Here is a 23,031-nt window from a genome sequence, read left to right as displayed (position 1 = left end):
CTTTATTTCCTAATTATGCATGCTAACTCGCTAAGCTAAGATGTTGAGCATAGTAAGCATGTCAGTATTGTCATTGTGAGCATGTTAGCATACTAATGTTAGCAATTTCTGCCAGAACTGCTGGCATGACTGTTGACTTTTTTTTTTTTTGTTGTTTTTTAAGGATTGAAAGACTATTTTCGAGGTGAAATAAAAAAAACAAATATCGAAACAATGGGAGATGATTATGAATAAAAAAGGAGGAATAATCCATAGAGTATAACACATTTTTTCATAGGGCCCTGTTGTCATCATTTGAAGAGTATAGCATCAGATATAATTAAATATTTAGAAATTAAAATAAAATAATTAAACATTTGAAGAGAAGCCAAAGAATCATTACACATTTACACACTTTGCTGCCAGTTATTGATGTGATTTTCCAGTTTGATGCTGTGTTTTTCAGGAGGTACTGATCCTTTATACATACACTGCAAGGACAGTGTTCAATCATCTTTAAACATAGTACAGTAGTACTTCATGGTCTAACGGATCCGTACGGATCTCCAATCAGACAGAGAGCCCAGGTTTTATGCTTTAACACGTCAAGCACCATCCTTTCATTTCAGTGTCACAGGAGCAATAATTAACGCAGCCTTTCCCTGCTAGCACTCTTTGATTCCCGTCAAACCGGAGATGATCTCTACTCAGCCCCCCTTTGAACTACGGTGCACATTTCATACTTTGCTATTAACTTTTATACTCGGCTTCAAATCATAAGCTAATTTCCTGAGTGTCTGATTTCCTAAACCCCAGTTTGAAGTGTACAGAGGACTTACATTACGAGAGCAGTAAAAAAGCCTCAATGAGTCCTCTAATTATCCCTGCCTCAGAGGCATGGTGACTACTGCATTTAAGTTGTGCAGCAGGCGCAATGCTGCCAAATGAATAATTTATTTCAAGAAGACACTTAAATGTCAGTCAGAGTAATGGGTGAGGTGGAAAGAAAAGCTTTTGTGCTGCAAGATTGTGAGTTGAGGAAAGGAGAGGGCACGACAGCGGTGAAGGAAATGGAAAGGTCAGGAAAACGGAAGCTTCCTCTTCGTTGATTATTCCGGAAGAGACTCCGGAGAGGAGTGAACTTGCAGCTTGCGAGTTGTTTGTTTGAATTTGTCACCGCTCTTTAACGCTCTGCCCTCCCTGTCGGTGCTCTCGACAAAGTCACTCGACATCTAATTGCTCTTGTTGCCCGCTTTAGACGTCGTCGTATGGGGTCAGTTCCTCGGTGGCGAGGCGTAGAGACCATAGAAGAAGTAAAGACCATTAAAGGTAATAAACTGACGGAAATCGCCCCATCATATCGAAAGGAAGGAAATGGGTTCACTGTGGTCGCAAAGCATAGAGGAGACTTTTTTTTCTGCTACAGGGCCGAATAGTAACAGCTTTCATTTTACTCAACAGTTGGCAAGAAAGACACGGCAACTTGTCTCGTGTCTCGAGGAGCTGCAGCATTTATTTACTGATAAACTTCAGCCTAAACTGTACATTCACTGCCACACTGACAGCTCTTCCTGCTAACTGTACTCTGCTCTGATATAAATACAAGGATTTTGTGTCTTATTTGAAAAGTAGAGACGCCCCCTTTTTTTTTCACCCAACAACAGCAATGCAGAGAGGCAGGGGCGCCACCATGAGAAGGTATCACATGCTCCATCCTCATCCTCTGCATGGGTTCTGTGGGCCCCATCTCTCACCTCCACTTCCACACTGAACTGTATCACTTGAAGACGGTCCTTGCTCTGCAGAGTGTACATGAACATGACACACACAATGATATATCCTTTGATGTAATATAATTTGTTATATCATCATATCCAACTTTTTTGCCAAAAACAAGAAAAGAAAAATAAACAGTTTATTAGTATTAATGAATGAATGATCTTTAATGCACAGAATGCAGCGAAAGCAACGGAAACATAGATTAAACTATACACATACACAAGGAGGGAGGGAGTATATTTCCACTGACTTCATGCATTCAGACTCTTTTTGGCCGGCCAGCAGTAATATCAACCGCATCACGGTTGATTCTGCCCCTTGCGTTGATGGATCATGTGCTCAATGTTATCGCCCACATTCTATAGGTGGACGTCATGCTAAAGCTATTGATGTCGTAGCACAGGTCTGGACTATTTTTAGATTGACCTTCTGTGTCCGCCCACGCTCTTACCTTCGACCACTTACCAACAATGCAACACATCAGCTGTTGTTGTGTGTGTCTGAGGGCGGGACTGTTTGGTTCTGTATGAGGCGGAATGAGAAGTGGGACCAGCTGCAGTACAGCAGCGCATGTTAGGGGTTTGCTGTGCCATTATATTTGGTTACAATCTCATACCAAGCTATTCCAGGGTCAGGATCACTACTATCATTTATATTATTAAGATACATTGTTATTCTGTTGCAGGGAACAGCCATATGTCATCAATATTATGGAATTTATGAATATATTTTGAATCTATTACCAAACACTAAGTTTTTCTTTTAACTATTTCAGGATGGACGATATGGAGGAAATCAAATCAACAAAATATGTAGATATTGATATTGCGTCGACATTGTAGGGTTGCTTTCACAAAATATTTATATTATGAGATTTTTGATAATGAATCATCAGTAATGGATAGTAGTAGTGGATATAATGACTAAGTGGCTATAAGGACTATTAATGGCTCGAACCATCTGGTGAATTATGAAAATTGCATCATTTTACTGTGATGTAGCCTTTAAAACCAGCAATAGACAACACTTATGCCATATTATGATATTACAACATCCAAAATTGAAGACGACATCTAGTCTCATATCACGATATCGATACAATATTGATGTATTGCCTAACCCTAAACTATTCTTTGTTTTCTTAGTTACTTAAACACCTGTGTGTTTGAATACAATCCTCTTTTTAATGGTGAATAACAAATGCTGATTGTATTCATTTTCCTAACTAACAAGACGATACATTCTTTGGTTTTGGATCTCATCAGCGCTAGCATCGTTACTGAAAACAAGGCGTGTTATAGGTAGAACCGACACTGAAGGTATCATTCTTCCCCCCTGCTAGTGCAGGTTCATATATGCACATATCTGCAATTGGCCTTGTATTGTTGAACAGTTGTGTTGAATAATGCTGATTGTTTGAGAGTCACTAAATAGAGACAGTTCAAGCAGAGACAGACTTAAACTTGAACTTTTGCTGCCGGTCGCTTGGAGCCGACACCGTAGGGAAGGGAGGCACAGGAGAACCAGGACTGCGCCGTGCAAACTGTCAGACCCTGCTGCAGTAAAGTGGGAGGTTTTCTAAAGGCACTCTGGTGCTGTGCTCTGTGACACAAGTGCTACACATAGTGCATGGTGACTGTAGCTAACAGCAGGCAGAGGCTTTTATTGATTCAGCATTGACAAGTGTTCATTAAGAAGAGCGCGGTGCCCTTTAAGCGCCACTGTGGGAGCTCGTCTTCCATCTATCACAGCAGGAAGGGCTGTCTTGACAACTTTGCTCCTGCCGTGTGTTTCCAGGAATGAGAAGTAACGTGTTGCGCTCGCAGTGCTGAAGATGCAAAGCTCTTTCTGTACATTGTCGAGAACACCCAAGTTCAGTAGATAAGTGGTCTTTTGATTAAGAACTACCGTATCAAAATCTAACCATGACAAATGTTTGTGTAACTTAATAACAGTTTTAATGCTTCTGCACCGGCGATAGCTGTGGCTTAAAGGAATTGTGTTTTCTGTCTGTCCATAAGTACGTCCTCGATGGAATTTCCACCTGGGCTCAATGATGAACGCATTAGAATTCGGTGGTCAAAGGTCACTGTGACCTCACGTCCGTCCCATCCTCGTGAACACTATAGCTCAGGAACATCTTGAGGTCGTCCACCTGGACTCAAGGGTGAACAACAATGCTCTGTGACAAAGATGAGGCATTCCGAGCTCCACCAGTGGTTTGAAACGGTATACACTTCACTGTCTCCTAAGGGGGCGTGGTCATGGCGTGTTCGCTGCCCCCTCGATTAGAAATGTTGTGAACATTGTGTGGATGAATTAAAAGCTGATTGGATTATATTTGTATAATGTTTTTCCATCATCTTTTGATAATATTAGCTAATAAGACAGCCAACAGCCATATTTAGCATAACGGAAATTTGTTTTCAAGGGCGAAAGAATCGGACGAAAGAATCGGTCATAATCATAGACTGTATATAAGAAGTGGACGTAGTCATCATAATGTCACCCATTGGTTTGTGGACTGCCGTTATAAAGGGACTTCTTTTTGCAACCAGAGGAGCCGCCCCCTGCTGGTCAGTAGAGAGAATGCAAGTTTAAGACACTTCCGCATCGGCTTCAGTCTTCAGAACCGGAGGTTATGCCGTCTGGTCATAATCTGTGTTCACATTCACTTTTCCGATTGATAGACTCAGGACCTGCCACTACTGACTCTCAGTGGGGCTTCTTCTTCCTTTCTGAACGGTCTCCGGGATCAACAGATTAGATCTTGGAGGTCAAAGGTCACTGTGTCTTCACGTCTGTCCCATTCTCGTGAAAGCAGTATCTCAGGAACGCCTTTCTAGGAATTTCTTTCGATTTGGCACCAACGTCCACTCGGACTCAAGGAGGAACTGATTAGAATGTGGTGGTCAAAGGTCACAGTGACCTCACGAATCACATTTTTGTCCATTAAGAATTCACATGTTAATTATGAGACTTTAAATGTCTAACAGGATAAAGTGATGAAGTGACGACATTTTCAATAGACAGGATGTGAACTGCAACTTGACTGGTTGGGGGAGTCATACACCTGTGAGGTGGTAGCAATCAGGCAGCAATCATTTCCTCCAAAGTGTATTTGAAAATGCAAATCAGTATGTAAATGAGGTTTCAGCTCTCAATTTGTATTATCCCGCTCTCTCCTGTTTAACTTTGTCATCTTCTTTCTCGCTCTAAATGTGTTGAATCCAAACTGAGCCTGGGTTCAGAAGGCCTCTAAACATAGAAGCACTGGTCTGAGGATTCATCACTGGTCAGGTTATTATTATATGAGCCCTCCACTGAACTCACTAGAACTCAAGAGGCCAACGGGTCGCCAGCAAACTACTGTTTCCAAAGTGAGCAAAACCCCTAAAGAGACGGAATGAGTTACTAATGATTACAAAGGGCTAAGCTGTGTCATGTACTCCAACGGTGCATCCAAAGGAATTCCTGCAGAGAACAAATGTACTTTTTGAATGATCACAAAAGCTAAATGTGACAATTCTAAGAAAGAAGTGTAAAGAAGAAGGACTGAAGGAATACATATTAGTCACTAGTTCATTCATTCATTTCCCTCATGTATTGATAATTCTCTCTATAGTTCGGCTGTATCTTCCTACATTTCTTTCTCCGAGTAGAATAACTAGAAATTCTTCAGCAGAGACATGATTTCATGCAGCACGCAAATTATTTGTTTTCAAAGCAAAAGTACACTTAGATTCAAACTGTGATGACAAATGTATTTAAAGTAACACTTAATAATAGATAACCCCCAATAAATCGTTGTCTCGCCACAGTTACCCCTGCAGAGGATACAGTACCAGGGCTTTAGGGAGTAAAGGAAAAAAAAGAGAGATTGGGAGAGAGAGAAGGATAAAAGGACATAATGATAGCCAAGAGAAGAAAGAGGGTGACAACAGAGGGATGAAACCAATTAAACTGAACGGGAGAAAAATGATGAAAGTAAAGTGCAAGTAGCAAAATTGTTGAGGGACAGGCAGCGAGATATCAACAAGTGAGGAGCATAGACGCTGAGTGATGAAAGATGTGCTGTGGAGGAATCAAAGCAGCAGAGTTATGACAGAGAAGGGCAGAATTATAGAGCATAATTATGTATAATAAGTCCCATACATCAGCCTCATCCTCATTGTCCTCTGTCACTTGTGTGCGTCATCGTTTGTTGATTTGCATACGTTCAGTTCAGAGCGCGGTGCGTACATCGCCCTTCTTTTCTTTCTCTTTCTATTGTTATCGCTTGGCTCCAGGTAATGATTCAGTGGTCTGGCTTTGAGTGGTGACAGATTTGTGTTCACAGAGCATCAACCAGCCATCCCATAATAACTAGTCTGTAGGTTACGCTGTGGTTGCCATGGAGTCTCCCAGGGTGACTGGCAGAGAATAGAACACGGTTTCCGTAATTAGAGGAGATTGTGCACGATGAGGTGCCGGGAGGGCCGAAAGACGAGAGCTCACATGCAGACGTCAACACACACACACACACACACACACACACACACACACACACACAGAGTTATGGTGAGATGCTGCAGGTCACAGGTAACTGTGTGGGCGGACAGTGAATGTCAAGCATGTCAAGTCAGTTTTATTTAACCCAACATCACTAATCACACATTTGCCTCGGGGGGGTGTAGAATCTGTACAGCGTACGGCACAGTCTGTCCTTGAGAATCCTGGCTGCAGTTCAGGAAGAACTCCCCAAACAAAGCCACTGTAACAGAGAAGAAGCGGAGGAATCCTCCGGAGGAGCAGCTGAGGAGGAATCCCTCTCCCTGGACGGACACACGTTCAGTGGATGTCGTGTGCGCAGAATAGACCAACGTAAAAAATTGCAATCTAGACAATCCAAATGACAAAATGATCCATAGAATGTGTGCATGTATGAAAATGATGGTTCCAGGAGGATGACAAGCAGCTTCCAGGTGTCGCCAAACAGCTGGAGCCTGAGCCACTCGACCTCCTCACCACCATGTAACCTGCAAGAGGACAAGTCACACAAACATGCAGTGCAAGAATTAATGGAAGCACATCATTCACACAGATAGGAGAATAAAGCAAACACACAGAGGAGGAGAGAGACTAGAGGAGAGGCTGGATCTCCTGGAGGAAGGAGATTTAAGATCTAATATGTAGAATGAGATAGAGAGAGAGAGAGAGAGAGAATATTTAAGACTTAAATTAAAACCAGCGTTGATTGATCAAGTTAGGACCAGGCGGTAGTTCTGAAAAGTGAAGTTCCTTCAACTTGCATTCTCTCTACTGACCAGCAGGGGGCGACTCCTCTGGTTGCAAAAAGAAGTCTGGTTGTATAGAAGTCTATGAGAAAATGACTCTACTTCTCTCTTGATTTATTACCTCAGTAAACATTGTAAACATGTGTTTATGGTCTCAATCTCTAGTTTCAAGTCTTCTTCAATACAGCATGATGTTCATTTAGTAAATGATGGTCCATTTAGAGTCAAATGTATGCTTTAGGGCGGGGCTACACAGTGATTGACAGGTTGCTACAGCTACCAGAGCAGTATTCGGCGTTGCTTCGTCACATCTCCGCAGTCCAAATATAGTAGAGATGTTGGCGACGGCCAAAATGCCAAACTAGAGGGTTCCAAACGGCAGTCGACAAACCAATAGGTGACGTCCACTTCTTGTGTGCAGTGTGTGGTTCGGACTGTCTGGAGTCAAAAGGAGTCAGTTGACTCAGGTTGGGCATCTGCACAACTTGCAGCGTTTCTGTATTTGCATTTGTTTTATTTGCAGTCGCGTGACTGATATGTTGTCAAAGTGGTGGTGATGTTTGCTTGTGTTTTTCTCAAGGTGCAGTTGAACGCCATACTCCACTTCCATACTTTTGTCATGAGATGGAAACTTCAATTCTGTAACTTTTATCCTATATTTGCATGATTTCTATTGTTATTGTAATGTTTTCGGGTTGTTCCTCTGTCCCATCCTTGTGAATGTGATATACCAGGAAGACAGCGAGCTAAACTCTTCAAATTTGACAAAAAACATTGACCTGGATTTAAGGAGGTCAAAGGTCACTGTGACCTCAGAAAACATGTTTTTGGGCATATCTCAAGAAATCATGTGCTAATTATGACAATTTCACACAAACGTCTGATAGGCTAAAATGAAGTGATGATATTTCGGACTGACAAAACGGCAACGTGACTGGTTGGCAGAGGCGTAGAACCGCGAGGCGGTAATTGTTGTCACACAAGTAATTCAAATTTGGATCTCTTTGGATTATGATGTATCGTCACTTTGATCTTTTGTGCAAAGGTGTACCCCTTTGTGTGCTGAGTATATCGTGATATGATTTAAAAGGGTTAAACGTGCACTGGGATGGGAAAAATGTTGTCTTGGTGATTTAAATATATTCCTTTTGTACCTTTTAAGGTAAATGGACTTGTACTGGCATACGTATCTCTTTGTCTTTCCGACCACTCAAAGCACTTTAACACAACATGTCATCATTCACCCATTCATACACTGATGACAGGGGCTACCATGCAAGGTGCCACCTGCCCATCAGACCATCTAATCATTTACACACCGTAGTAGGAACAGCTAAGGGAGCAATTTGGGGTTAAGCCGGGGGATCGAACCGCCGATCCTCTACCGCTGAACCACAGTTGTCCAACAGTAATGTAAATGGTAACGTGAAGTTTTATAAAAAAGCATTAAAAGAAGAGAAAGGTTGAACCTGTCTTTTACCCGAATATTTTTGGAGAAATGTGTCAAATCAAGTCTGAAAGTATTGGAACATGCCACATCTTGTGATTTATTGCCTGATAGAAGCTGAACTTCTGGTCCCATAGGAAGCGTTGAGTTCTCTAGCTCTCCTCTCGGCACGTCGGTGCTTTTTTCTACATTTAATCTCAATGAAAACAGGTTCTCATTTCATTGTACATGGAAATGTGTGTCATACCGCTGCGACAAAGGAGCTTTGGAGAGTGTAAAAGCAATTTAGTCTGACGGACGTTTTGACAGTTATGTTCTTTGTGTGGTTTTGAATTGGCACTGAAATCCTGCATGTGAAATCATTTGCTCTATTATGGACATTTACTGATACGTGCACACTCTCACTGTCGATTGTTGTTTAATACACTGTTACCTCTTCCATTTTCCCTTTGACGCACACACGCAAGCAGGCAATTACGCACGCGCACACACACACACACACACACACACACACACCAGGAATGCAAAATGCTTTCAATTGTCACTCCCCCCCCCATTACACAATTAAGTGGTGATTCAGAAGATTATCGTTTAAAATTGAAATAAATTCTTAGTGTTCAAGTTGAAGTGCACATATGACTATCATTTTAGGCTGTGAAAGCTATTTAAAAGTTAGTTGAAAGCCAATGAGGAGAACATTCCTCGTGCCATTCAGGAAACTGCAAAGTTGCCAACACCCACTGCCATTTAGAATGACACCTATACAACTATAATACCTTTTCATTAAATGTGCTCAATATGGAGTTTAGAGCATGTCTAGTACCTTCATGTACCTCCTTCCCAACATGGAGCTCCTGACTTTGGTGAGAGGTTGATATCTGTGGTTCAGAGTACAATGTTAAACGGCAACTCTCCTCATGTATTGTAAAGGGGATTTTACCGAAAAACAAACTGTAAGTCATTCTATGTATTCCACACTGGTGAAAATACAAAAGAGGCTAAATGGAGGGGCACACCCAGTACAAAGCTACTATTTATAGATAGCTCATTGCAGCGCCAGACGTGCTTACATTTTAGTAAGCGTGGCCTTTTGCAATTACCGTATCAGCGCTCTGCTTAACCCACTGAGCTCTCTGGGGATTTGAAAAAAAAGTTTTTACGAGCCGAGGAGTGTGTGAATACTTTCCTCCGTCCCCGCCTCTCCACGCGGACGCACTGCGACGTGCTTTATGGGATGAACGTGTCCTTGCGGCGTCATTTATTTTATGTACAACAGCGGCTTTTGATTTACCGTCGTGTGTGTTAATCACACACACTGGTGTTGAGCTGCATTCCGTGTGACAGATTTATTATCGCCCTATTCTTCAGTTTAAGTCACAGCTCTGTGGATCTGTCCGGGTGACTGAGGTGCTCACCATCTCCCTCTCTCCCCCTCTTCCTCCCTCCATCTCTCCCTCCCTCCCTCCCTCCATGTCTCTCAGTTCTATAGCACTGCTATGTCCTCTCCTCTCCCTGTTCTCTGCTAATGATTCCTCCCCCCCCCCCCCCCCCCCAGTATTTCAGCAGGAGCGGCATGTTTGCTCGCTCAGCACTTTTCCTCTCCCTTTCCCTCACTTCCCCTGTATATTCTAATGACACTGCAGTGGTGATGTTGGCGGTGTCCTTGTGAGAAAAGTTCTACAAAGGCTACCCGGAGGTTTCTCAGACCCGGGGCATAAATATTTCAAGTTGTTTGAAAGCCTGTGGATGGATGAGACAGATAGCAGACGTGACAGCTGGACCATAAAATGGCAAGACAAAAGAGCGCTGCGATGCATCACTTTCTCTGGTTGTTTTTCCTTCACTCACCTCACACTGACAACAAGCTGGAGAGCAAATGTCTAATGACTACATTGTTGCACCAAGGTCTTTAAAAGCTGCTAATATACAGTGCGACCCTCTTGTATGTGTCTGTGCAGATGGAAAGGTGTATGCGTTGGGAGGCATGGGAGCCGACACAACGCCACAGGCCATGGTGAGGGTTTATGAGGCAGAGAAGGACCAATGGCAGCCGGTGACCTCCATGCCCACGCCGCGGTACGGAGCCACGCCCTTCGTACGAGGAAACAAAATCTACATGATGGGTAGGAAACGAGATCCGATCATCTAATTTCACTTTTTTTTATTTTGCCATTTCTCAATGTTTAATTCACAAACGCCGTCCGTTTCCATCCCAGTGGTCCCCAGACCTTTTAAAACCATGGCACCCCTTCAAAGTGACTGTTGTTGATTGATCCACCACTTACCAAAATATCTCAACAATTATTGACTGGATTACAATGAAATTTGTACGGACGTTCATGGTCCCCAGAGGATGAATCCTACTAACTACTGATGATCCTTGAGTGTTTTTAACAGAAATATCTTGACAACTGTTGGATGGATTGCCGTTCCCCTTAGGATTGTAATAACTTTGATTGTCCATCGATAGCTGGAGCTGATTTATAACTCTTATGGGTAGACCAACAGCATGTCACTCAGTGAGAGAAACGGTCAGTACTGGTATTTTAAAGTTCTTTGCTTTCCAGCATAACTTAATGTCACCTTGGTGGATATTGTTAAAAAAAGAGAAAGGAACAAATGAATACCCTTGGCACGTTTTCTTAAGGCACCCTTGAGAACCACTATTCCACCCCACTGATTATATCTCTGTCCTCCCACACAGTCTCTCTGACATCACCTGAGAGTTCACTTTAGGGGTTCAGCTGAGCGAGGAGGGACGTGTTCAGTCACATCGATAGCTGACGACATGTTTGAAGTGCCTCAGTCCTCAGGCTGTGGTGTTGTGGGACCATTTTCAAACTCAAGCTACTTTAATGCACAATCACTGCTTAACGGGATAGTCACTGTAAGTCTGCACAAAAACCCTCCTTAAAAGTTGTGGCTGTACATAGTCCAGTCTGTCTGAATCACTTCGTGGTGTCTCTCTGTTTTACACTGTGTGTGTGTGTGAAGGGAACTGATGGAAAGACAAAGAATGTGGTCAGAGGAGTCAGAGGAGTCTCACAGTCTGGGTACAGTATTGATCAGAAGGACAGAGTTGGAGGTAAAAGCTTCTCTGTAGGAGAGAAAAAACTAATGTATGTTCACCGCAGTGCAGATCCTGTGTTTTGTTTGCTTGTCAATCCACTGGTTTCCCATCCGTGATCAGAGGCTACATTTGCTCTCATTGTGCCTCTTTGGGGGGCTGTTATTGCTCATTGACACTCGGTCAAAATTTCACACCACTGCTGAGAGGGAAAATTGGAATCACACAAGGCGGGGTGCGATCATTTCATCTCGCCACGGAAGCCTTTTCGCAGCAGAGATGGATTCATTTCGCCACACGCTGCCGGCAACAACGCGGCCCTCATTCAGCACAAAGTAGCTGTGCCCTCCTGAGAGCAGCAGCAGAGAGCAGTGTTTTGTTTCTCCCACGCTCCGCCAGACGGGTAGAATAACTCGCTGCTTATGTGTCAAGCAGGCGGAGGAACCATATTCATCAATTTGGCAACATGTGGTCTGCTTTTTAGAGCTACTGCAAATATTGAAAACATAAGCAGGTTGACAGTGATGGAACGCACTAGAGCATTTTTTAAGTACTGTACTTAAATGTTGAGGTACTTGTTACTTTATTCATGACATTTCAGAGGGAAATGTGCTACTTTGTACTGCTTCTATTTCACAACTGTAGCTACTTTGTAGAAAAAAAAGATTTAACAAAACATCTTTATAAAATATGATTCACTGATATAGATTAAAATAGTAAATGGTATAAAGTAGTTGGAATTAACATAATTTCAGCTGCCAGCTGCCACATGAAAATGTTGCTCGGACATAAATGCAAGCAGTTGTTTTCAGTAAAAACATAAACAGGTTGGGATAAAGCCTTTGTTCACTGCCTGCTGAGCACCAAACAGGAGACGCACTGTTAGAGAACACAGTAGCAGCTAAAGAGCCAATATAGATATTTCACTCAGGAGTGGGTGGAGACTAAAATGAGCCAAAAGTGTGAACTGAATATTGGACTGACTCCCAAAAAATAAGCATTGCTTGCTCTTTGTTGGATGTGTAAAGAGGCAACTGTTTGCTCCATTAACTCTACTGGTGACAATATGTGGACGTTTGACCCCCACGTGAGCTGATGCAGGTTTAAGTCAAATCTGAACGCTTCTTCTGAGAAACACGTCCGTAAATTTGTCAACAAATAAAAAAAAAAATCTAGAAACAAAATAAGACATCACATGTAAACACATACAATACTGTTTATTACTTTTTAGTTTTGTGCTTCTGCAGATCAAATGTATGGTGAGAATAAGACTTTTATCCATCAATCAATAGCTTGTCTCTCCCCATGATGTCAGATACCTACATTCAGCATGAACACAGGGCGAATAAATACAACACTAACACCAAACACACAATAAATACTGGTCATATTTTGTTGCTTGGGCAGAAGCCCCCGGCGTCACTATACCGTGTATCTCGACCCAGAAGGTTCCCGCGTGGTTGATGTTGTGAAACGGTCACGGTTAACGTCGTATCATGTGGTCAACATCGTCAAACAAACAGTGGTTACGTTCAGGCAATGAATCTAGTGGGTTAGGCTCAGAAAAAACATTATGGTTTGGCTTCAAATAAGCACGCTTATAATGTAATGTACGGAACTAACGTCATGTGACTCAGCGAGGTTGTGTCAGTTACGTGGCATAACGTAGTCAGCCAAAAAAATCCCCTGTGAAACTTTTGGTTTCGCCCCCTGAGCAAAAGTCCTGTTTGTTTGACCCATCACTCCCTCCCTCCCTCCCTCCTTATCAGCCATTATCACTCTTATAAGGGTATGTAAATTGTGTGTATTTTTCAACCTATTTTCGCTTGTGTTTTCTGTCTGAGGGACTAATGGGGACAACAGCTTTTGTAGTTGGTCCAGTATTGAGTGAGAACGCTGTATCAGCAGCTGCCGCACGAGCTGCGAGGGCAATTAATAAAACTGTGCATTCAGTAAAAGAGCTTGTTTTTGTCACTGACGGGCTGGTTTTTATTACAAGTGTCTGACAACATTGTGGAAAGAACCCGACAGAGAAATGAAACGTCTTATCGTTCGCTTGATCCGGTCTGTTTGTTGTTGTGATCACTCAAGAAATCTGAATATCAGGTAGCAACAAGTCCCTCTCTTTTCAGCATTCTTCCTCTGAGGTTATAAGGTCCTACCCTGATATTCCTACCCTAACCCATGGGTATCAAGATGCAGAGGGCCGCTGCCCAAGGGTTGTTATTTGCCCCCCTGGGGGGGGAGACCAGGCTGGTTGTAAAGATCTTTCAGAGTTTCCTGTACAGTGCTGGTTATCTGGCCTCAGACATTGACCACCGTATTGAGAACCTTTTTGAGAATGATACCAGCAGATAACAAAGAACGTGAGCACAGAGTCAATAACAGATTGCTAAGAGATTTGTCATCAGGGTCCTGTCAACTTCATCCTTATTGGGGACAAAAGAGACGCTGTTTGCTTTTTTTCTCGTACACCATGTCAGCATTACTCTCAAATGTCAGTTTATTGTCTTGTATAGTTCCCCAATAATTCCACTATTTCTGTATTCTGGCCATCAATCAGTGCACTGTCAGGAGAGGGCTGAGAACGTCTGAAATAGATGCGCGTCCTCGTCTTTGACACATTCAGCACGAGAAAAGATTCACGACACCAGTCTAGAAAATAGTCAACAACGGGACCATCGGAAACTAGTCAAGTTAGCATTTATACTTAGAGTGGCTGAAGCTGAATTTATCCTTCAACCATTTTGTATCCATTACTTTATCATATTTTGACATTAACCCTCACATCACACCAATTCCTAGTTTATTTGTTTGTCTTGTGGATAAGAAATAAAGTTTATTTTTATAATCAACACTTGAAATGATGAAGGCACTTACAAATGACAAGGTAGTACAACCTGCAAACCATACTTTGGTGTTTCGGTTTTACCTCTTTACTTAAAATCTTTCCTAAACTTATTTTTCTTTCTTTTTACAAAATCTCCTGTGGCTCAGTGGTCGAGCAGGGTTGTCCTACAATCAGAGGATCGGCGGTTCGATCCCCGGCTCCGCTAGTCCGTGTCGATGTGTCCTTCCACAGGCTGTTCCTGCGGTGTAGGAATGGGTGAGAATGGTTAGTTAGAGTCCTGATGGGCAGGTGGCACCTTGCATGGTAGCACCCTGTCATCAGTGTGTGAATGGGTGAATGATGACATGTTGTGTTTAAGTGCTGTGAGTGGTCGGAAGACTAGAAAAGCACTATACAAGTACAAGTCCATTTACCATTTACCAAAACACATGAGTCACGACTTGAGTCCCAGTAATGGAAGGAAAAACATCTGGTATCCCCATCACCTGTTTGAATTTTCATAAAACATTGTTTTATTACTTTTGTCCACAGAGAAAATAGTTCAATGTTTCTATAGATAAGTACATAGTAAATTAGCTGAACTCCATAGGCCAAAATTTGATTTAACAAAGCGTTACACACGTTGTTAAAGGCTACTATTGCCCCTCTTTTCCAATTAACTTAAAGAAAGAAGTGGGATATTTTGGGAGATGCACTTATTCGCTTTCCGTCAAAGAGTTAGATGAGAAGATGGACTCTGAGCAGTTGCTCGGCAACGTGAAGACGGCAGATTGTTGTTTCATTAGTGAGCTGTAGCGGTGCTGCTTGGTTGATCTTAATGTTGGACAGAGCCAGGTCACTGAAGGTGTTTCCCCTGAATCTCCGTCTTTGTGCTAAGCTAAGCTAACCGTCTGCTGGCTGTAGCCGTTAAATATCAAACTGTTCCTCTGAGAGTCGGAGACCCACACACACACACACACACACACCAGCTGAACTTTTGCACTTTTGATTTATAGTCACATGTGAAGTCTCTGCACTTCATTTCGTGCTGTTTTTCTGGCTTCTTCAGACAGCCCATGAAAATCTCATGGGCTGTCACACTGCAATGAAATAATAATTAAAAAAAGGTCTGTTATGATTGTAGTTAAACACCAAAATAGAAATAAAACATGGTGCAATGAAATGAGAAGTCCCCCACAAATGAATACAACCTAACTGCAGACCAGCACGCTAAATTACAGAGACGAGTGACACAGCGCACACACAAATACACACACGAGAGTTTAAAGAGGTGGCGTCACAGTCAGAGTTCTGAGCGGTGCGCAAACAGAAAACGTGACACTCCTTCTTTTCCTCTTATAACTGGAACTCCAGGTCATCATTTATTCACCCCTCTCTCTCTCTTCCTCCGTGTTGTACTGTGTGAGCGTGATTCCTGTGCACTGGCTGCTTTTGAGAAGCTGATCACACCTTGTTAATTCAAGGCGCTTCTTCAGCTGCAGCTCCACTCGGCGGGTGTGTCTGGATCAGTTGGTGCCTGAAACCTTTTGATTTAAATTGCTGTGTGTTCCCAGACAGCAGCAGGCTTACCAAGCATGTGACGTAACTCATCAAGGTTCATGCTGCTTTTCAAATTCTTGTGCGCACATTTTAAAATCGAGGATTTCGTTCGCAGTGCTGGGGGCCGGTAATCGGCACACAAGTGCAGCTGAAAAGAGGCCGTCAACAAGCTGATCAAAAATCATGCGTATAAACACACACACTCTGCACTTCTTTCATTGCGTGAGGATCTTATCGGGTGTTCTTGAATGAGCGAATGTGGGATTATACTGTGTTGTCCTTCTGCAGCTGCAAAGTCAGATCAGGAATTACCACAAAGACAAATCTGCTCACTCTCTGCAGCCTTTACACTACTGAAGCTATGTGTCAGTTAACAGCAGACCAATCAGAAAGGGTCACTGTTTATACCAGCCAGCATCTTGAACCTTCATCAGCAAGGAACAGCAGGTATGTTATTGTAGCAACAAGCACAAGTAAGAACACAAGCCAGAACAGCAAATAAAAAAAACACTTGTTACAGCTTTCCTGGTTCTGTTTTAGAGGAGATGGTGAGAGGGGAGACAGACCCAGTGATATTTAGCTTTGCCCTGTTCAGAAGCATAAATATGTTATGGAGAAAAGAAAAAGCTCTTGTGGTGTCTCTAGCAGACGCTGTCCTTTGGATTTGAATGCTGCTTGTTGCGTGTGTTACGCTGTAATTTGTTCCATTCAATTAGATGTAATTGAGTCTCCGACTACAGCTGTGCTAGCAGTCTGTGCATTGCAGCATTCATTGATACTGTTTAAAGTTACTGGGACAGTGCACTTTAATACACCTCTGTAAATGTGCCAGTTTTTACTGACGACCACAATAGAACCACGAAATACATAAGAACAGGAGCAGCAATATTTACATGAAACACATTTCATAAAACACCTGAAATACTTTAAAACAAGGACAACAACACATGAAATGTAAAGCAAAGCATACTTCCGACTAACACATGTGGGATATGCTGATATTACTCTGGTCTTTGGACATGTAAACAGTGCATTTAGAATATGAGTCTCAATAGGGTTTTTTATGGCACTTTGCGACACACAGCCTTTCTCCTGTTTACGACCAGCTCTGTACTTTGAACACAAACCAACTAGCCAATAGTTTGCAAAGCTGGAGGAGAGATGCCTAAAAGAAAAGCTGGTCGAAAGGAGAAACACACCTGCTTTTAAGCACTATGAAGGACTTGGATATCAACAAGTTTTTGGACACGCGCAAATATCACAATGCCGACCTTTTCAAGAAGGTGGTTGAAGGCATGAGAGAGGGAGGCTGTGCTCGCACGGGCGAACAAGTCTTCCAACGGTGGAAAACTTTGGAAAAAAACAACATATTTTTAAGCAAAGAAGCAAAATGGCACAGGCGGCTCCTGCCGTTCCACTTTTCCATAGTTTGACCTGGTAAACGACATGTTAGGGCATCGACCCGTCAAACACAGCTGAGAACGCTGTCGACGTGGGATTCACAGGCCCGGTGACGAGGATGCAGCATGGGGTCGCTTTACGATAATCGGAATATGCACAGCTGCATGTAAACGGGAATATTAGTGGAATATTCATTTGTATCAGCCATGTAAACAGCTTATTAGGTATATTGTCTTTTTTAGGTAAAAAGCGCGAAAGCAGTAATATTTGATGCATGTAAATGTAGTCAATGTGAACTATCCGATCCCACATCAAATCCTACACAGAATAAACTGAACATACTGCCTATTGTGGATTTTTAGTACCTCTGTATACTGAACATTTATATTATAATCAACACATCTCTTAGCTCCAGAACGTCCTTCTTTCTCTCACGCCTCTCCAGCTCTAATGCTTCCCACTCAGTTCGACTCTTAGTCTCGCTACCGCTATCGATCTCCGTGCCACCCGGCCCACTCCAGTCGACCCTCTTCCACTTTCTTCTCTCACTCCTCCACATTCTCCTCTCTTCCCGGTCTTACTTTTGCACAATTTCCCTCGTGTCACCGTCTCATTTTCCCCTCTCACACCTCATTCCGCCTCTTTCTTCTTCCCCGTCTGTTTCTACATTCTCATTTCCTCCCATTTTTTCTGTCAATGTTTTTTCCCTCAGTACCCCTCTGGCGTTGTCCAGCGCTCGCCTCAACCTCCCTCCCTTTCTCCGCCATTCACATTCTTGCCGCCCCGCTATACGCTCCCTCTCTCGCCACTTGACTTTTCCCACTGCTGTTATATTTTACAAGGTTATGTTATGATTTGTGAAAGTAAACAACTTGTAGGCGTCCTGGGGGAGCACCCCCGCTTGTGTGCTCTGCTCTCAGTCTGAAATGAAATGTGGTCCCAGCGCTGGCCCGGACGCTTGCCAGACTTTGACATAAATGCCAAGGAAACTTTGTGACAGGAGCAGGGGATTAAAAGCAATGAAAAGAAAACAGGACAAGGGAAACGGGGACAAACCTTGTCACACCGATCCAATCTGTATTCGCAAGTCTCTGGCTCTGCTCATATAAATGCTAATATTCCTGGAAATGCATCGTTATGATAATACAGAAGTTATTTGTCGCTGATGATGTTAAAAGTTGTTGCTTTAAACAGGGCTGTGTTCCACAACTACATCAAGCGATCCAGCAGTGTGTTACAGCATCACATCCCAATATCATCGTTAATGCTTCGTGCCCCTGAATGTGAATGTTGTCCTTCCTCGTCCAGGCGGTCGTCAGGGAAAGATGCCGGTGACAGCGCTGGAGGCCTTCGACCTGGAGAAGAAGAGCTGGACACGTTACCCCTGCATCCCAAGCCGGAGGGCCTTTTCCTGCTGCGCCACCAATGAGCAAAGCCTCTTCAGCCTGGGGGGGCTCCAGCAGCCGGGGCCGCACAACTTCTACTCCAGACCTCACTTTGTCAGCACCATGGAGGAGTACGATCTGGATCAAGGTAAGCGGTGACCTGAGTATTCGTTAAACTACCACTTCCAAAGCAGGACTCGAGGGCGGACTGCCCATCTGGAGAACCCGGAGCTTTCCTGGGGGGGGGGGGGGGGCGCGCTACACAAGTCGGGCTGATGCGGGAAAGAAAACGACTTCTCGCACACACAGTATTAGTAACAGGCCCAGTGTAGGGAGCAGTCTGCCTCTTTACTGTTTGTGTTGAAATCACATTTACACTAATGGAGCTAGTCTTTGACTGTTGCTGAAGTAACTAAATGCTGAACAATGCACAGTGTGAATGCAGGACCGACAACAGTCAACATGAAGCGTTACACAGTGAATAGAATAATAGGTGTCGGCCGTAAAACAAAGGAAAACACAGGTCATACTTGCGATCATCATTTTCTTTTATTGTGCTTTACTAAAATCTGAATTCAAGGAATTTCCTTTTTGTTGTAACGAAAACGGAGACAAATTGTGTAATCATCTCATCAAAAAAGTTACAGCGATAGCCCGTGAAAATAGATTTGCTCATAGTTAGACCTATAAACAGATGGATGAGTAAATATATTGTAGCATATGCCAACATATAGGTGGAAAATAGAATAGCTAGCTCTATTCAAACTGTCTATCAAACTCCTCTACTGCGTTTCAGCACCTTGGACAGCGACAAAACGACAAAACGACAAAACAACCTATCCATCTGAGGAGAACTCATAATAATTAACTTTGATGCATAATAACTAATATAAGATTAGTACTCCTTATTTCATGTGCTATTTGGGATGCATAGTCTATAGCTATTTGAAAAAAATATGCATCCGAATACTGATTTGGACATCGATTTCCATGGCGAAGCTTTAAAGCGTCCTGCTCAGCATAAATATTTATTGAGGTAATTCCTTCTTCGCGTGATTCTCTTGGACGCATGAGAAGAAAGAAGCTGCTTTGTATGCGGCCCAAAATAATAGTTGTTTGGTTCATCACAGTGTACGCTCTCCACCCTGGAGCGCGTTGAATAAAGCGACCTGTTCTGTGCTCATAACACGGGAAGATTATGCATTAGTTGAGTCCGATCATATCAAAGCTGATGGTGATGCTGATCCAGAGAGTCCTTTCCTGCACCACACCTCTACCCAGTGAAAGACACAAGCAAAACACTCCGACGGGGACTTTTGCCGATGAGTTATGGCTCGCATGAAATGTTGCAGCATAAATGTATAAATGCATTGTGGGTAATATGCCTGCCGATGTAGATGAGGCAAACGCATCAGTTGCTGTAAATCTGTGAGTGAATGTAACTGTATGCTCTACTCATACCTTCTACTTTAAGGCTGCATTTTGCTGCGCGGTGAAGGTTTAACACCCAAAACCAGATGAATCATTGTGGAGAACAGGATGATTTGTGCTTTATTATTTAGTACTATTTGCTGCAAATCCCATTTTAACCAGCACCAATACAGAACACAGTGCCCTTGTCATGTTTCAAGCTGTAATTATGTCTGCTATCATTATCAAGGAGGAGACATCTGATACTCCAGATGGATTCCAGCAGCTCTGTGAAAAAGTATAATCTTTTTGAGAAAGATGGAATCGTGGTGCTATGAAATTTTAAGTGAATTTTAAGGGGATTATCATGGTTTATCTTTATGTAACTCAGCAAGTAGGCCGCTGGCTAAAGGGTGAATCAACACCGAAGCCTCTAGTGTGAGAGCAGAAGGGGTTAAACATTGCTTTTGTGCACAGCAGCAATACTGATACATATAAAATGTTGTAGTTATATTTAACAGGGAGTTTATGGTATCAGCATAATGCTGGAGCGTGTTTGGTTTTTATAGAAGAGATTTGATTGCAATTTTCGCAGCCAAGTCTAACTGTGCGTTAGTCGTGCAAATGAAAGGAATGAGATTAGTTTGCCAGTTGGCTGTCACAGATGGTAAGGCGCAAGTCAGACTGCAACACTGTCATTAGGCAATTCATAATGGCCCATTTACACAAGGCAAAACCTTTGATCTTCAGTCAAAAGCAACGGTTTTAGATCGCACTGTGAGAAGCTAACTGATGGCTGATCCAGAGCTTCTGCAACCAAAGACATCCATTTATCCACTCTTCTCATCTTATCCGGGGCCGGGTCACAGGGCCAGCAGGCTTAGGAGGGTATTCCAGACGTCCCCTCTCCCAAGCAATTTTTGGGTCATTATTTAAAGCCACAGCTGACAATTGGAACTGGTGGACTGGTAAATTAAGAGCTCAGCTCCTATACTTCACCACAACGGTCCGGCACAACACCTGCGTCACTGCTGAGGCAGCACCGAACCGCATGTCCAGCTCCCGCTCCGTTCTGAAGCCAGACCTGGGACTGGAGTTACTAGTGATCTTTCTCTAACCAAGCAGGCGTCCAATCACATGTGTGACATAGGACTCGTTGAGAAAAAAAGTACCAAAATTCCCACCATGTGATTGTTGCCATGACCCATATTTATAGAATGCGACATGAAATGAAGCAGAATACGCTGTTGAGGTAACGTAACGCCACTGTTCAATCAAACCTCAAACTCACTGAGCAAAGTCCGCATTTCACGTGTCCCTCTTCGCCCCAAAATGCCCTCTTACTACTACAACTGCTTTGTGAAACTACAGGCCAATATCATGAGAGCAGAAATTCTGCCTCACTGACAGCTGATGAAAACTGGATTCTGCTTCCTGTTGGACTAATATGTTGCACATGAGCTCTTCTGCTGTGTCATACCCACACTACAATATCAAAGAGTGCACCAGAAACATCGTAATATGAACATTATTCATCCTACAACGATAATGAAGCACCGTTGGAAGGGTGACATGTTTGCTCCCATGTCTCGTCTTTGGAACACGTTGTACAACGTTGTACAACGTTGTACAACCTTGGAGTACAAGCTCTTACATGAATCAGAACCGATGATATAAATTTAGAATGTGTGGGCATGCAGCAAAATACCGTGTGTGAGTGCACACTTTGAGGTGAGTGTGAAGTATTCACGACGGATGAATGAAAAACAGGGTCCGTCTACTTTAACGTACATGACTGACACGTTGTCTTATGTGTTTGTCATTTAATGTAGCTTCTTAGACAGAATCGCTTTTGTCCAGACAGTGTCTCAAAGTCTCCTCACTGAAATCATGATGATTCATATTCTTACAGATCCTCAGATACATAGATGGCCTTTGTTGTGCAGCGAGTCGTGATTTGATGCAGCTTGAGGGCAATTTAAGAGTCGAAGAAGGAAATTTGGACTTGGAAGAAAAAACATGAGGAGAATCCAGGTTTCTAAGCTTCCCTACCAGAGCTTTAGCTGACGGTTGTTTTCAGCCCTGTATTTAAGGGGCCCGGTGTGAAGTGAAGTGCACTGAAGTGTGCCAAGCCCTGGGCTTGGCAACACTCTTTTGATAATTCTGTAACCAGAGGCACCTGGAGCGCCTAGATACGGGGTAGGATCAGAAAGAATACCTGATCACACATTGTGGTGGGTGTGTTAGAGGCTGTGACAATCCTGGCCAATCACATTTGTGAGAAACCTTTTCCCTCATACAGCTGGTAGTCTTCATTCTAAATGGAAGAGAACCGTATGTGTGATCAGGCGTTGGTCAGTTGAAGAATGCAGAATAAGATGAGGGATTTATGTGATTTTAGAGGTGTCAGAGCAAAAGGTGTCGGAGGAGATATTTCTTGGTCTTTTTGCTTCCCATGGGTCCTCGGTAAGTGGTGAGTCAGCGAATCAAAATGTAGAAATATCTCAACATCAACCGGATGGATTGGCCAGAATGTTGTCCACACGTTCACGGTTCCCAGATGATGTACCCTGACTCTTCCTTGACTCTTCCTCTAAAGCCAACACGAGGTTAACAATTGTGCTTTTGAGCGACATGTCTCTATGATATTTGGCACGGACATTCTCTTCCCTTTCACGATGGATTATAATCACTTTGGCGATCCCCAGTGTCCTAATCAGGTCAAATAACGTAATAGGTTTATGACCAAATATCTGCAAAACTAATAACGTTCCTATCAGCCTCAGTTGTGCATATTGTTTGGTGCTAATTAGCAAATGATAGCATGTTAACACGCTAGATGGTTTAGCATGTTTCTATTTAGTACAGCCTCACAGAGGTGCTAGCTTGACTGTAGA

General features: G+C 43.0%; 1 protein-coding gene across 1 annotated transcript in view; it reads left to right on the top strand.

The window, feature by feature from the left end:
• klhdc8b (kelch domain containing 8B) overlaps positions 1-23,031 on the top strand; it is a 112,142-nt gene that overhangs the window by 51,480 nt on the left and 37,631 nt on the right. The window contains exons 2-3 of the mRNA XM_076095495.1: positions 10,440-10,604; positions 18,648-18,872. Coding sequence (XP_075951610.1) covers positions 10,440-10,604; positions 18,648-18,872 — 390 coding nt within the window. The remainder of the gene's footprint in view (positions 1-10,439; positions 10,605-18,647; positions 18,873-23,031) is intronic.

This window comes from Anarhichas minor, unplaced genomic scaffold (genome assembly GCF_050575085.1).
Source record: "Anarhichas minor isolate MPS153535 unplaced genomic scaffold, ASM5057508v1 ptg000020l, whole genome shotgun sequence".
NCBI lineage: Eukaryota > Metazoa > Chordata > Actinopteri > Perciformes > Anarhichadidae > Anarhichas > Anarhichas minor.
Note: the sequence above shows the minus strand (reverse complement) of the source record. Positions and strands in the feature narration are given on the sequence as shown.